This window comes from Botrytis byssoidea (genome assembly GCF_014898295.1).
Source record: "Botrytis byssoidea strain MUCL 94 chromosome Unknown BBYS_033, whole genome shotgun sequence".
NCBI classification, from domain to species: domain Eukaryota; kingdom Fungi; phylum Ascomycota; class Leotiomycetes; order Helotiales; family Sclerotiniaceae; genus Botrytis; species Botrytis byssoidea.
Genome location: NW_024065874.1, coordinates 309,994 through 323,630, shown reverse-complemented (window position 1 = coordinate 323,630; position 13,637 = coordinate 309,994). Strand labels below are relative to the sequence as shown.

Here is a 13,637-nt window from a genome sequence, read left to right as displayed (position 1 = left end):
ATTCACATACAAATTTACTGCACATAATCTGATACAATAGATATCCACCAGATAATATCTATTCCATATTCCATACCCCATATCCCATCCTTAAATCTCAACCTTCAAAACCCATATCAATATCTACATCCATATCCTTCTAACAATCCCACAAACTTCCAAACTTCCATCTATCTTTTACGATTAAAAAACCCCCACAACATCACCATCAATATCAAGCTTAACCGAATCACCGAGATACAAAATCGTACTAAACATTCTTCCTTACACCACACCATACATCTTTTCGTTTTTCGTTTTTCGTTTTCTGTAACGCTTGAGAGCACTAGCGCTTTAAAATATCTACCTGCCCAGCCTGGTATTAGTATCAACACCGAGTGAAGTGAATGTTCATACCCACAATCCTCACCCAGGTATAGCATGAAAAACAACAGCAGAGAGAACGAGCGAACGAGCGAACGCACGAACGAACAAACAAGCCAAAATCACACAAGACCTAGGTAGGTAATTAAAGCTTCTGCAAATTCTGTCTAAGATTTTATCATTTCCATCATCATCATTGTCATTTCATTTTTCTTCAAGTTTCATTGTCTCTTCAAGTCCAATCATGTAGCATCTCCAGATCCCGTCTTCTACTCGCAAAGCATTTCCTTCCTTACATGCCATTTTGCGCTTTGAAACTATCCCAACTCTCGTTCAGTGTTGAAAAGACCATGGCGGCAATCATCCTTACTTCTTGGGATGCATCTTGTGGTAACTATAATCATGTCTGTTAGCACCCGTTCTCATCTACGCCAATTCCACATTCATCTTCATCCGCAGGGGAAAAGTAACAACGGAGATAAAACTAACCTTATCAGGATGACACTTCCCAATCGCTTTCATGTAATTGATCTTAACTTTCGAATTAACAACCAGTTCATGCAAGCCGACCTTTTTCCAACCACTCCCTTCCCAAAGAACGTTTTCCATACTCCCGATTAGCGCTCTCAAATTATCTCGTTTTCCTTCTCTCCACTTGTTAACTCTCTCTTCCACCTTATCCACCAGAGCCAATTTCTCATCATCTGCCTTTTCAGCAGCTTGATTCGCAGCACGTAAACGCAGAACTGCATCCGAGTCGGGAGTTGAAGCTAAGGATGCTGCACTCGAGGGTTTCGGCCTAGATTTCTGAACAGGACGAGATGCTGGGCGAGGAGCGAGAGCTTTATCACAGCGTTGACGACCTTGGATAGCTGTAGCTCCACCAACACCACCTTCAATACAAAGTTTCCAGACATCACTGGCCTCTTTCCATTTCTCAAGTGCTTCTAATGCTTCGGCTTTACTTGTCAAAGCCTTGCCCCAGTATTCTTTCATAGATTTACGGTCATCTGCAGCACCGGTACTCAAGTCGATTATTTCATCTTGACCACGAAAAGGCCCAATGATCTCGATGGCACGATCAGAATCAGATATGGCCTCACGTGGATGACCGGTCTTGACCGAGCTAATAGATCGTTCAGCAAGTAAGAGGATAATTATTGGATGATTTTGAGGTAAGGGTGAAAGAGATGAAGTGTAAGATGTATGGGCTGCCGAGTAATCACCACGGTCAAAATGTGCTTTGCCTTCCAGGCGATGTTGTGTCGAAGATTTCAGAGCGATGGGAGAAACAGCAGGGATTGTACGTGGAGGTGCCTTTGGCCTAGACGGAATTGGTGTAGAAGGTTTTGATGAGGCTGTCGCTTTCGGTGCTGGCCTAGAAGCTGCTGGTGTAGAAGACGGTCTTGGCTGTGATGACCCGAATAGAAGATCTGGTTCAGGTTCTCGTGTGGGTTGAGGAGTGGGTTTTTTCCGTCGAGCAGAGCTTACGTATGCTTGAGCACTTTCTTCTTCTATTGCTTGCCTGTTCACTCGTGCCCTAGGAGCCGCTGGGGGTGGAGTAGGTCGACTCTGGGGTCGTGTTTGCTGCCAGCGTGGATTAGATGTAGGCCGTTCGGGAGGGAATCTTGCAGTAGCTGGAGAACTGTCACGTGAAGTGCCCGAATCAGACGTGGCTGCTTTCGGTTTCCTTGGCTGAGGCCTAGATCCACTTTCTAATGCAAGAGCTTCGTCTGTGACGTCAGGAGCGCCTTTAGCAGCTTCAGCTTCAGCTTTCACCCGTCTTGCACGTTGCTCAGACACAGCCTCTCTTTCTGCTGCTTCTCGCATCCATTTCGGTTGGCTGGGATCGGCGTCTGCTTGAAACTCGGCAACCGCTTTCTCAATTTTCTTTTGAGATGTCTTCCAAAAAGAATTCGCAGTCTTGAAAATATTGCTTCCAACAGCAGCAGCAGTTTTGGAAAAGTCGATTTCATTGTTCGGTGAATGATTGTCTTCCCTTCGAGGTTGCTGTGATTGAGACCTTCCTTCTTCTCGCATCCATGCGGGATTGGCCTTCCGCCCATCGCTTGATACATTCCTCCTTTCCCCGTGTGAAGTGGAACCATTCCGGTGACTAGGTTCTTTAGGCTGCGTCTTTGCTTTGGCTTGCGCATGCGCATCATTCAGTATCCACCCAACAGCTGCTTGAATATCTAGACCAGTGCCACTTTCAGTTAAAGCACGCCTCGACTGTTCTGCCGTGAATCCCATATCCACAAGTTCAGCAACAGCTTTATCCCAAGGGTCATTAGGTTCTTCATCGTCAGAGCTTGATTCTTCGCGTAATTCCGGCACCACAGGTGTAGACCTCCTCACTTCTTCCACCGGCTTTCCCAAATCCCCCAAGAAATCGTCATCGTCTGCTGTATTTGAAATCGGTACTGGCACAGAGGTTGATTGTTTCAATTGGCCCAATCCAAATGGATCATCGTCGTCACCAAAATCCCCCGAACTGCTTGTAGGTTGATCCCAGGCCTGAGGGTTACTTAAATCGGGTATTTTGGTTGTGCCAAATCCTGGAGTATGCGTACGACTTGAGGTGACAGAGGGTGGTGGATAGTGACTTGAGTTATCTACTTTAGTATCTTTATTGAAGGCCGCAAAAAGATCATCGTCCCCAGAAGCATCCGTACCAGTTCCAATTGGCGGAGGGGACATAGACGGCGCAAATGGTGATGTGGAAGGATGGCTTGTCATGGCAGGGATTGGTGAAGGCACTGGCGATAAACCGGCCAAATTCTTTCCTGAATTGCCCAATCCATCCCAAAATTGTGTATTTCCAAATTGCGCATCATATTGCCTGCGTTGTTCCTCTTCCTTCTTCCTCTTTTGTTCTTGTAGCTTTGCTTGCTGTTGTTGCAATGTCAACGTGTTCGTTTTCGAAGATCCAAAAGATACAAGGTTCGAGAAACTGTCTGGAGCTTTCGTTTTGGGCTGCGCAAATGATTTTGAAGCTCCTGAAGCTTGAGCAGATAGAGGGGTATTCCGTCCAGAGTTCGCAGGCGATGGAGTTGGACGTAACGTGGGATAATAATTGCCTGTGCCAGGTGATACTTTGTTTTGTTTCGTGTTCGAGGTAGAAGACCAATCTAGACCATTGAGATCATCCATTTTTAGACGTAACAGGAAAAGACTGGATGCATGAAATGCGCAAAAGGCTAAAAGATATGCGTCGGGAATCAATCAGAGGGGAAGTCGCTATTCAGGTGTTTGCGGGAGGATATTGATGAAACTATTGAACATTCATGATGACGTTCCTTCCCATGATATTGCGTTTGGTGAGAGTTTCGTTTACCGTAGACGTCATGTCACGCTTTTTTCCTTTCGGTGACAATGGCGAATGACTGAGTAACCTTAAAGTTCAGGCTGCAACGATTGGGCTTCAATTCTCTGTGCGTGTGTGCGAGCACAAACCAATATTTCCCAGCACAATGGCCCAAAAGGTTGATTTCCCGAAAGAGAAATGAAGCTTATAAAGCTTTACGATTTCGGCCTTGATAGCTTCGGAGGCTTCTGTTAGCTGTTCTTTTAGGATGAATTTGAGTTTCCCTACTTTCCGTTCTTTCGGTCCACCAAATTAATTCAAATCAAATCAAATCAAATCAGTATCTAATCAGTATCAATGTTGATTCAAGATGCACGCATCCATTAGAATGATTAGACCCTCCGCCTCCGAGCGAGATCAGCAAAAGAATTCCCTCCTTCATTTCAGTCTGGCTAAGTCTGGCTACAGCTATGTTTGGCAATGTCTGGCTACATCGATATGGATGGATGGATGGATGTCTGGCTATGTAGAAAAGGCTAAAGCTTCGTTGGATAATTAATCTTCTTTTGCTCCAGATGCTCCATTTGCTCCGTGCAGTCACTACTCACTACTAAGCACTCAGCACTCAGCACTCACGACTCACGACTCACTACAAAAGTAATCACTGCACGAAGGGAGCAAATCTTACCAAACTGAGGTATTACTTCCATGAAACACTTTTCTCAAACAAAAATCTGGAAAATCGGAGAGTAAGGGAATTCTAGACCATAGACCATACCTATTCTCATTCATATTACATTATTATTATATGATATGATATGATACATATTTCCCTTCTTTCCCTTCCGTCTTCAAGTCTTCCAGGGTCTACTAGGTATTCTTTCGGTATTCCTCAATCCGTCAATAGAGCACCAACATAGCCGATGGGAAATATATTAATTTATATTGAAGATCCAAATTATGCTTTCTGGCGACAATAGATGAATACCCCGTCCAGACTCCAGAGTGCACAATTACATGTGAGTATGGATAATGTGTTACATTACGTATGCGCTTGGGTCAGTATTGTCACTGAATGGTCACTGAACGGATGTAAAATCCCAATTGACTTGAATCGATGGTAGAACTGCAGTTCGTAATGATATAGAGAGCTCGAGGTAACCAACCACATGGAGAAGTAACGTCAGCGGCAATGAGAGATGAAATTCGAGGAAAATCTGGAGGCAGATCTCGTCACCTGTTTCGGGGACCATTCACTTCCCCATTCTCTCTTGATAGAAATAACAGTGAAGTGAAACGGCTCGTGAGTCAACCAGCAGCTATGCAGGAAGGTGCATGAATAGATCATCGATTTCCATACTCGGTTTCAGGACATGTGGGCAATTTACATCAAATTTAAAATCTGTTCATGATGTGCACCGTGATTAAACCTTTTCTTCCCAAACCCCATCTTTGAGTTAATAGGCAATGAAGGGTTGATCGATACTCGAATGGTAAGATCGTTAGCACAAGGTGCCGAGGGATTTCGATATCAGCACAAGCCCATCTGTGCCTCTTTCTTCATACTATCTATCCCTCGTAACGGGTGCTACCTTTCGTAAGGTTAATGTCGTCTTAAATCCTACCTTCCTCTTTAACCTCTTTGTCATCATCTTATCTCTCCTGATCGAATCTCTCATCTCTCGTCTCTCGTCTCTCGCCACCTTTCAATAGATCCAAGAATCCTACTGCTCCCTCATCTTCGTCCTCCTCACCAGATGAAGAAATTTGGGTGAATCATCGCTACCTAGGTACTTTCAAGAAGTGTTTACTGTTTAGCTACTTTCATAATCATCGCATCCCGCCCATCACAGACTAAAATTCTCACTATTTATCCGCGAGCCGGCCCACTGGAACCCTTGAAATATGGATCTTAAGTTTCCATTCGTTACTCGTACCTGCATATTCGGGATGGGGATGGAATGGTTGTGCTCGGTGCTAAAGGCCTAAAATCCCGGTTCAATATGACTTCTGGGACAAGATGCCGATGCCAATCATGTCAAGCCTCATTATTTATGTATGGGAAGCTTTCCATAACAGTGTAGGTAATCACATACAAGGGAGACATGCAGTGTCCACGGACTCGGAAAACTAGAAGCAATTTAGTAAAGACTTAGAAGGGTAGTAGATATGGGGGACACCTGCGTCGGTACCGTATTTTTGGGGCTGAATCCGTGTTTCTAATTCTCTGAAGGGTTGAAGCTGGAGCCCTCGAAGCTTCTGTATTATGAAGCATCCACTACTCCACCTACCAATCGAACAGGCGAGAGAGGGACGGCTTACCCGTACCGAAGTGTCAACAAACTGTAATAGATGAAAACCCATCCTGTGCAACAACTAATCATGGTCATCGTCGCCCACCATAATCTGGCCTTCATGACCGTACCTAGACGCCTATTACCAAGCTTGAACAAATTCCCGAGTATCCATGAATCGTGTCAGGCATGGTATGTATGGTAAACGGAAGTTCCGTAGATGGCGTGAGGCGTCTTCGGGTAATCGCGATTCCCATCCAATCCTCCAATCCCACTGGCTGGCACAATGTAGGCTTAGACCCAAGCTCCCATTACTCCCTATTAGCCAATTAATCCTAGACATTGAACGTGAATCCATAACTTCCACTAGCGTAGTATTATTCTTCAGGAAACAGTACATAATCCCAAGCACAAATCAGTTTCTCCATTCCCACAGAGTACGCCATCGCCGTTGCTTCTTTGTGTTGAACCCTGGAAAATCGCAATGATGTAGACTGGGGAACGAGTAAGTCAACGTCGCTTCGTCCATTTGGGTGGTATTAGAGACTTTCTCTCGGACTTGCCCTTGGTCGATTTACGATCTGTGAAGTTTCGTTGGACAATGGCGCTCAGCATTAGTCGGCACTCGCTGAAAACTAACCACATAGGATGAAGTTTTAGTAATAGTCGCATGCTACGCAGGCTCAAGAGTGACGATGGCGTTGAGGCTCGAACCGTTACTTAGGTAGTTCATACTGGCCATCAATCATCTCGGTTTGCACGACATTCCTCGTATGCAGGATTGAATAGTTTGGCCCGTTTTGCGCAAGGAATACAATAGGCAAATGAGGACAAATCAACGCCTCACATTGCCTCATGCATGGAGAAAGGAATTTAGCCGGTAATCAATATGTCACCGGCCTTCTCGGTTTATGGATCTTTCTTAAAATTTAAGTACGCAACGCATTTTGGTGGACGTTCTGCATGGAGTAATGCCCAGGGAGTCTCGGTGGCTTGTCAGAAGTGTATTCTTGTTCTCTTACAGATCCTGAAAGTCTATCGGCCCCTAACTGAGTTTAACCCCTCCCTTAACGTCGTCGTGTGTGTGGATCTCGCATCATCCAGATTGCTTTGCTAATCTTGACATCCTAAGAAGCGACAGGAATATATTTGTTTATATTGCACTCACTAATCATTCCTTCGTATATGTTTTCATCTAGATGATCTAATACTACATCACCATTCAGTATATACCACAGCCAATTAATTATACATTATATCTCTGTACAGATTGCATGCCTACAGAGGTATTCATTCACCATCAGCTTCTTGTTGACTTGACGAAGAAGCTCTGTCTGCACTTTCTCCATGGTCTTAGATATCATAATAATTGGCTATATTTGATCCTCCCGTTACGACTAGGCTCACGAATCTACCTTACCATCCACCACGTTTTTATAAATCATAACTTTCCACTTGGATTCGATAGGTACAAATCAAGATAGGAACGTGAAGCTAGCCATAGTACATACCAGCTGGTATACCTAAGTATACTTATCGGAAGACTATACATGTTACCCGAATACCTAATACCTCCATCTTAATCGCTGCTGTCTCCACTATCAAACATAGATCTTGCACCTCGTACCAATAGTATTACCTATCTAGGCCTATTGTGTGCCATTGGAAGCTTCAAGCATTAGAATTGCTGAAACCTCATATCAGCAAATCAAGTCAAATAGAAATCAAAGCAAAGCAAAGCACAGCAAAGCAGAGCAGAGCAAAGTAGAGCAGCTTTTTCGTCCGATATTATGCAGCTCCATTTCGATTCTTGATAAACTTTTTCCGGGTACTCTATATGCCATCAATTTCTTACAAGGTCCTTCCTACTACTCACAATCATCACTGCCAATGATCCTTTAGCCACCTCTTCCTCCACTATTCACAATCCACTATTCCTAATATCACCGCATTTACAGTTGGTACCTTACCTTATTCTGTGCTTATCTACGGGAAAAGTCGAGGAGAAAACTGGAGGTGGGAATCCGATCAAAATTGTTCTGGAGTCTGGACCTGGTCAAAAAGAAAAGAGACGAGACGATCATATCACATTCATTAGTACTTCATACGAATCCATACGAAGAAGCACTCTTTTCTCACCTAATAATAATACACCAGCCATACATAGATCATACATCATACATCATACATCATACATACATAACATACGTCTTCTATACCAGATTCGAACATCTTTCTTTCTTCCTGCCAAAGATCATCTCTCTTCGTCTCTCTCTCTCTCTCTCCCACACACACACTCGCTCACTCAACCACTCACTCACTCACTCACTCTCTCATTCATTCATACACACGCATATCCTTTGCCTACAACGAAAGAAATATATAAAACTCGTACATACCATACCATACCTACATAAGTCCTGAGGTCCAATCACGTTCCTATCTCCTGTGTGAGGTACCACTTACTACATACATACTTGCTCACATACGGAGATATATAACTAATCGGAATAATTCATCCAACGCTCATTATTCCTTATTTGTTATCACTTGCTACCTATTCCTTCGTACTTCCGATTATCCTTCCTCCCTCTTTGGAAAATTAAGAAAAATTTATTATTAGTATCCACAGTTACGACTCTCACGCTCTCACTCACTTATCCTATCTCGCTCGCTCGCTCGCTCTCTGTCTCTCTCTACTACTACACTACAGTAGTACCCTCTCTACTTTCCCCCACTTACTACCCACACCAAAAGTCTCGGGCAACCATCAAATCATTTTTCTCTTCCTTCTTCCCTCTTCCCTCTTCCGCGGTGTGAACCCGTCGATCCCCATTCCCGAGACAACATTTCAAACGCAAGGACCTAATATCGACCTACTCCGTAAATCTATAGCTATCCAAGGGAAAGGATCAAGTAATTACGGATATCTACAAGGGCCGCAAGGACTACAAAGCCCCCTCCTCTCTCCAAACCAGCTACGGGCTTATCGAAACCAGAGCGCCGTCTGTACTGTGCATTTGCCAACAACGATAACCAAAAAGGCCCCGTTAGGAGAAAAAAGAAAGTGATTCGAATTAAAATAAAATAAAAAGACCGACCTAGCTTTTCCGCAGATTGACAGGGCATCCGGTGATTGCGACCAAGTACGGCCAGCCAACGAAACTACAAGTTATCTACCAGGGGACGAAAAGGACGCACTGCGCTGCATCATACAGGGCATCTGCATAAAGGAGGCATACCGACCAAGCAAGGGGAGACGTTTAAATACAGAAGTATGGGCCTCTTTTCACGCAAAGAAAAGACTTCTCCTTCGAATGGTTCATCATCAAGAACAAACTCTACACAATTAACTGAAGTTCAATCTTTTCGCTCATCACAATCCTCACTAAAATCACCCTCCACTCCTGGCTTCTCAAGAATGTCTATCCCCACCATACCCAAGATCGCACTTCCCAAGGCACCAGATCCAAATGTCGACCCAGCTGGATATTTGAGGAGCATTGGTGCTGTACGGGAAAGATGTGGCATCGTATTGGAGAAGGCCAAGAAGAATGATTTGAATCACTTCGAAGTTGATATGGGACGATTTAAAGATACCACAAAGTTTGTCGTCTCTGTGATCAAGGTATGTATTCACATCTCCACTGCACACCGCACACTGTACACTGCACCGGTCCAAAAGATCTCGTTCCTAATGTCTATTATTGTAGCGCGATTTTGCACCCGATTACAACGCCATCCCCCCTCACGGTCGATGGCAACATTTCAACGTGGGAGGTAGAGATAGAATCGGAGAACTCCTAGGAAGCTGGCCAAGCCAAGTTGATCCTTCCGAACGTTGTCGCCGAATTCTCGATCTCTTCCTCATATCCGTCCTACTCGATGCTGGCGCCGGTACATCATGGAAGTACAAGAGTGTTGAGAGTGGTCGCACATATAGGCGAAGTGAAGGCTTGGCAATTGCCAGTTTGGAAATGTTCAAGGCTGGTACCTTCAGTAGTGATCCAGAACAGCCACACCAAGTCGATGCAGATGGATTGTCCCGATTGACTGTGGAGATCATGAGCTCAGGTCTACAAGTCACTGAGCAGAATCCGATTGCTGGTTTGGCGGGTAGAACTGGTTTACTGGTTAAACTTGCTAAAGCTTTGCGAAATCCTTCTCTCTTTGGTGCAGATGCTCGACCTGGAAACATGCTAGGTACGTAATATCCTTTTAACATTTTGCAGCATCATATTCTAACATTTACAGATTTCCTCATCTCCCATCCTTCTACACAAGCCGCATCTGTACCAATCGTTCCTCTACCCACCTTGTGGAGTGTCCTGATTGATGGTCTTGCACCAATCTGGCCAGCATCTCGCACAGAAGTTGATGGTACATCCATAGGTGATGCATGGCATTTAACTACCATGCCTGCAGATGCCGCAACCCCTCTTTGGGAGACAATCGTTCCTTTCCACAAACTCTCTCAGTGGCTTTGTTACTCTCTGATGCAACCAATGACTAAGCTCATGAACATACATTTTGCCGGAGCTGAATTGTTGACTGGTTTACCCGAATATCGAAATGGAGGTCTGTTCATTGATACTGGCGTATTGACGCTGAGAAGAGACGAAACAAAGAGAGGCCTCGAAGCATTCCACCGAAATGCAGAGAGAGAAGGCAAACCAAGTTTGGAAGTCGTTCCAATGTTCACACCAGATGATGATGTGATTGTTGAGTGGAGAGCTGTGACCGTTGGATTCCTAGACTTGTTATTGGAAGAGGTCAATACCAGTCTAGGACTTTTCGGTCAAGACAAGTTATCTCTGCCACAGATGTTGGAGGCTGGCAGCTGGAAGGTATGTCTCATCGATTTATCCGTTCTGTATCACTGTACTAACCAATCAAATAGGGAGGCAGAGAAATGGCCGAAATCTCACGACCTAACACTCAATGTCCACCAATTGCCATTCTCAGTGATGGAACAGTCTTTTAATTCGCTTCGTTCTCGCTTTGCCCTTTTTCGCATTCACTACTTTTTTCGAACCGCTGGCTAGGGTTTTACGACGAGATGAAAAATGACATATGCAAGTTGTTTACCTTTTATTCTCCTACATTCCGTCTGCTTTGCTTGCACTTGCGCGAACTGGAATTCAATGAAAGGATGTCAGAACTACGCCTGGATACCCTTTTGTGACTGCGATGCGAGCGAGATTTCAACTTCGGTCTACTACTACTACTTGGCTTTTGGATTGAACGAAAGTCATTTTTACATACAATACAATACATTACATAAAATTATACGGCACATATTGGACGGGCAGGGCAACTGATGGAGGGATGAATGGATGAATGGATGGATAGGTGGCAAGGAAAATTCTATATTCGGAGATTGTCATCATGCATGGCGGTGGTGGTTGTGGTGGTATTCTTTGTTTGTCTTCTGGATCATTGTGTTATTGAGATATAGGTTTGGTTGAGTGATTGGGTCGGAGAAGTACATGTACTATTTGGAAGGAGATATTGGGAGGAATGGGTGCATGGGTGTTTGGCCTGGATTAATCGTCACGGCGGTCAGTCCGATTTTTCGGGGATTAGCCCCAATCTTACGTACAAATGGAAGATAATAATTGAATATCTGTCAAACCACTTTTCTTCGCTGCTTACATTTATCGATCATCTCGAAGTTTCAGACGCTGGTAAGAATTCCGGGCATGAGAAAATCTCCGTGAATTTCAAGATACTGGGAAGTTTCCCTGCATCCCGCGTTCCCGTTGTTACAGTGGTACCTGTTGCAATCCGGTCTAAGCTTGTCCGTCACATCACATCATGTCTCCACTATCACATTGCTCAAATTACCGGCGGGTCAACTCTATCACTTATCACAAACATCATAATTTGCAGTTGATGCATTAAGTAGTACATCCGTTCACTCGGATTCGGCTAATCTTTCTTGATGCACGAAGATGGGATAGCTTCATCTCAATCCTAATTGCAAGAACATTCCATGGAGTATATGATTATCATTCCTTCTTTGCTGCTATAGGCTAGACTAGTTGATATCTCATTGTTCCTGTCTTTTGTTTATCATACACCCTCACTGCCTACCTACCTACTTATTTTGTCATTCTTTTCCTCTGGCTGGGCTTGTTTTTTCGTACACATAGATGCTAGTACGACCTGTTCGGGAAATTGTTAATTACCGGGCTCGGAGAATTTACTCGGCTGATCTGAGAATCATACCACTTAAATTGGAGCGTTAGTAATCCTTATTTTATTTGACTGAGACATTCTTGCGAGGTGTATACCGAGGTTCATACCGGAGTAGAAAAATGTAGTAATACATGTTTCCAGAAAAGTTTCTGTACTATCTCTTGGGAAATGTTGATGGGCTTCAATACCTAGATTAGCATAGATCAACGGATGCGTGAAGGAAACGATGAAATGTGATAGAATCGGCCATGGATCTTCGGGTACGGAGATTTGGTGGGGACCACGACGAAAGTTAACGTGCCATTTCACATTGGCGGATACAGCCGGTCCTGATTAGTGCTAGAACATATTAAATTCACACAGAATGAAAAAGGTATGTTCCAGGAGATCGCCTATGGGCTTGGGCGCTTGGATTCTTTGGTTTGTGAAGATTAGAAATCGAGCCCAAGACGCAACGTTACGGCATGCAATTTCGCCAAGATAAAAGAACCGTGGCTGTGGGATTTATGACAGCTCACGAAGATAAGATTCTTGGTCGTTGGTAGTGTATGATATTGGCCCCCCACGGGGCTGGATTGAATAAGCATGTGCGTCTGAGTGCGAAGGATTGCATTGCTTGTATCGTGCGCTTGAACGTGGTCTGGGGAAATGAGACCGTTATGTCGGAGCTCGGATTGCAGCACCATGTGAGACCCGAGTTTGTTTTGGAGGTAATGGGGGACTTGTGGAATTGTCCGTTGGGAGATGCTTCGAAGATGAGTTTGGAGAACAAAAAGAAAAGAAAATGGGTATTTTGAAAGAGTGGAAATTGGATGATGATCGTCATCAAGTATCTTCTTCTTGGGATAAACGAGATTGGACGGCACGCGTACTCAGATCTAAAGCGGGGGTTGGGTGGTGGTGCATGGGGGGAAACGTGGTAGAACCGTGCGGAACGTGTTAAAAACGTGAGAAGAACGTGGGATGTGTATATCGGTACCAAGATGGGGGCAGACTGCAATAACCGAAGGATTGGACATTGAATAGTGCAAATAAGCTCCGTGTCAGTCGTTCGGGACTTAGCACATCCATCTAAAGTCCCTGACTTTAACAATGGTATTTAGAATGGCCCAATCAGGTGCGGGATTTGTTTACCGCTGTGCTACTGCAACTGGAAGCAGTCTAAGAGCGGGAAACCAGATCCATATCAGAGCGTCAAACGGACATGAATACATTGAGGTGAATAACCTCTGGGATGAATGTAAGGTTTTCTATCCTATGTATCTGCATTCCAGCGAATGATACTTACGAGCTGATTCGTTCTGGCTCCTCGGTCGATAATACAGGCTTTAGAGCATAGTTTGCGGGATGAGAAAATTTGATACATATTCATTCATTCAACTACTCAGCTAGCTCAATTGGAAGGTGCAGTCCTTGATGGACATTCACCGGAAAAGAGAACTCTCCGACTGGCTTGACTCTGTGCTATCTAG

At 44.3% G+C, this 13,637-nt stretch overlaps 4 protein-coding genes across 4 annotated transcripts; 3 read left to right on the top strand and 1 right to left on the bottom strand.

Moving 5' to 3' along the window:
• Nucleotides 1–655: 655 nt before the first annotated feature.
• Nucleotides 656–3,516, bottom strand: EAE97_011146 (uncharacterized protein; the record flags this gene model as incomplete). The annotated part of the gene is made up of 2 exons (XM_038881661.1): nt 656–757; nt 853–3,516. 2 exons carry the CDS (start codon nt 3,514–3,516, stop codon nt 656–658), a joined length of 2,766 nt encoding a protein of 921 aa, XP_038727588.1.
• A 524-nt stretch (nt 3,517–4,040) lies between these two features.
• EAE97_011145 (uncharacterized protein) lies at nt 4,041–4,229 on the top strand (the record flags this gene model as incomplete). Its single annotated transcript, XM_038881660.1, has 1 exon — nt 4,041–4,229. The coding sequence occupies one exon, from the start codon at nt 4,041–4,043 to the stop codon at nt 4,227–4,229; it is 189 nt and encodes a 62-aa protein (XP_038727587.1).
• Nucleotides 4,230–9,241: 5,012 nt separating this feature from the next.
• EAE97_011144 (uncharacterized protein) lies at nt 9,242–10,948 on the top strand (the record flags this gene model as incomplete). Its single annotated transcript, XM_038881659.1, has 4 exons — nt 9,242–9,592; nt 9,678–10,167; nt 10,219–10,811; nt 10,865–10,948. The coding sequence occupies 4 exons, from the start codon at nt 9,242–9,244 to the stop codon at nt 10,946–10,948; spliced, it is 1,518 nt and encodes a 505-aa protein (XP_038727586.1).
• Nucleotides 10,949–13,257: 2,309 nt separating this feature from the next.
• On the top strand, nt 13,258–13,504 carry EAE97_011143 (uncharacterized protein; the record flags this gene model as incomplete). Its single annotated transcript, XM_038881658.1, has 2 exons — nt 13,258–13,405; nt 13,440–13,504. The coding sequence occupies 2 exons, from the start codon at nt 13,258–13,260 to the stop codon at nt 13,502–13,504; spliced, it is 213 nt and encodes a 70-aa protein (XP_038727585.1).
• Between the last annotated feature and the right edge of the window lie 133 nt (nt 13,505–13,637).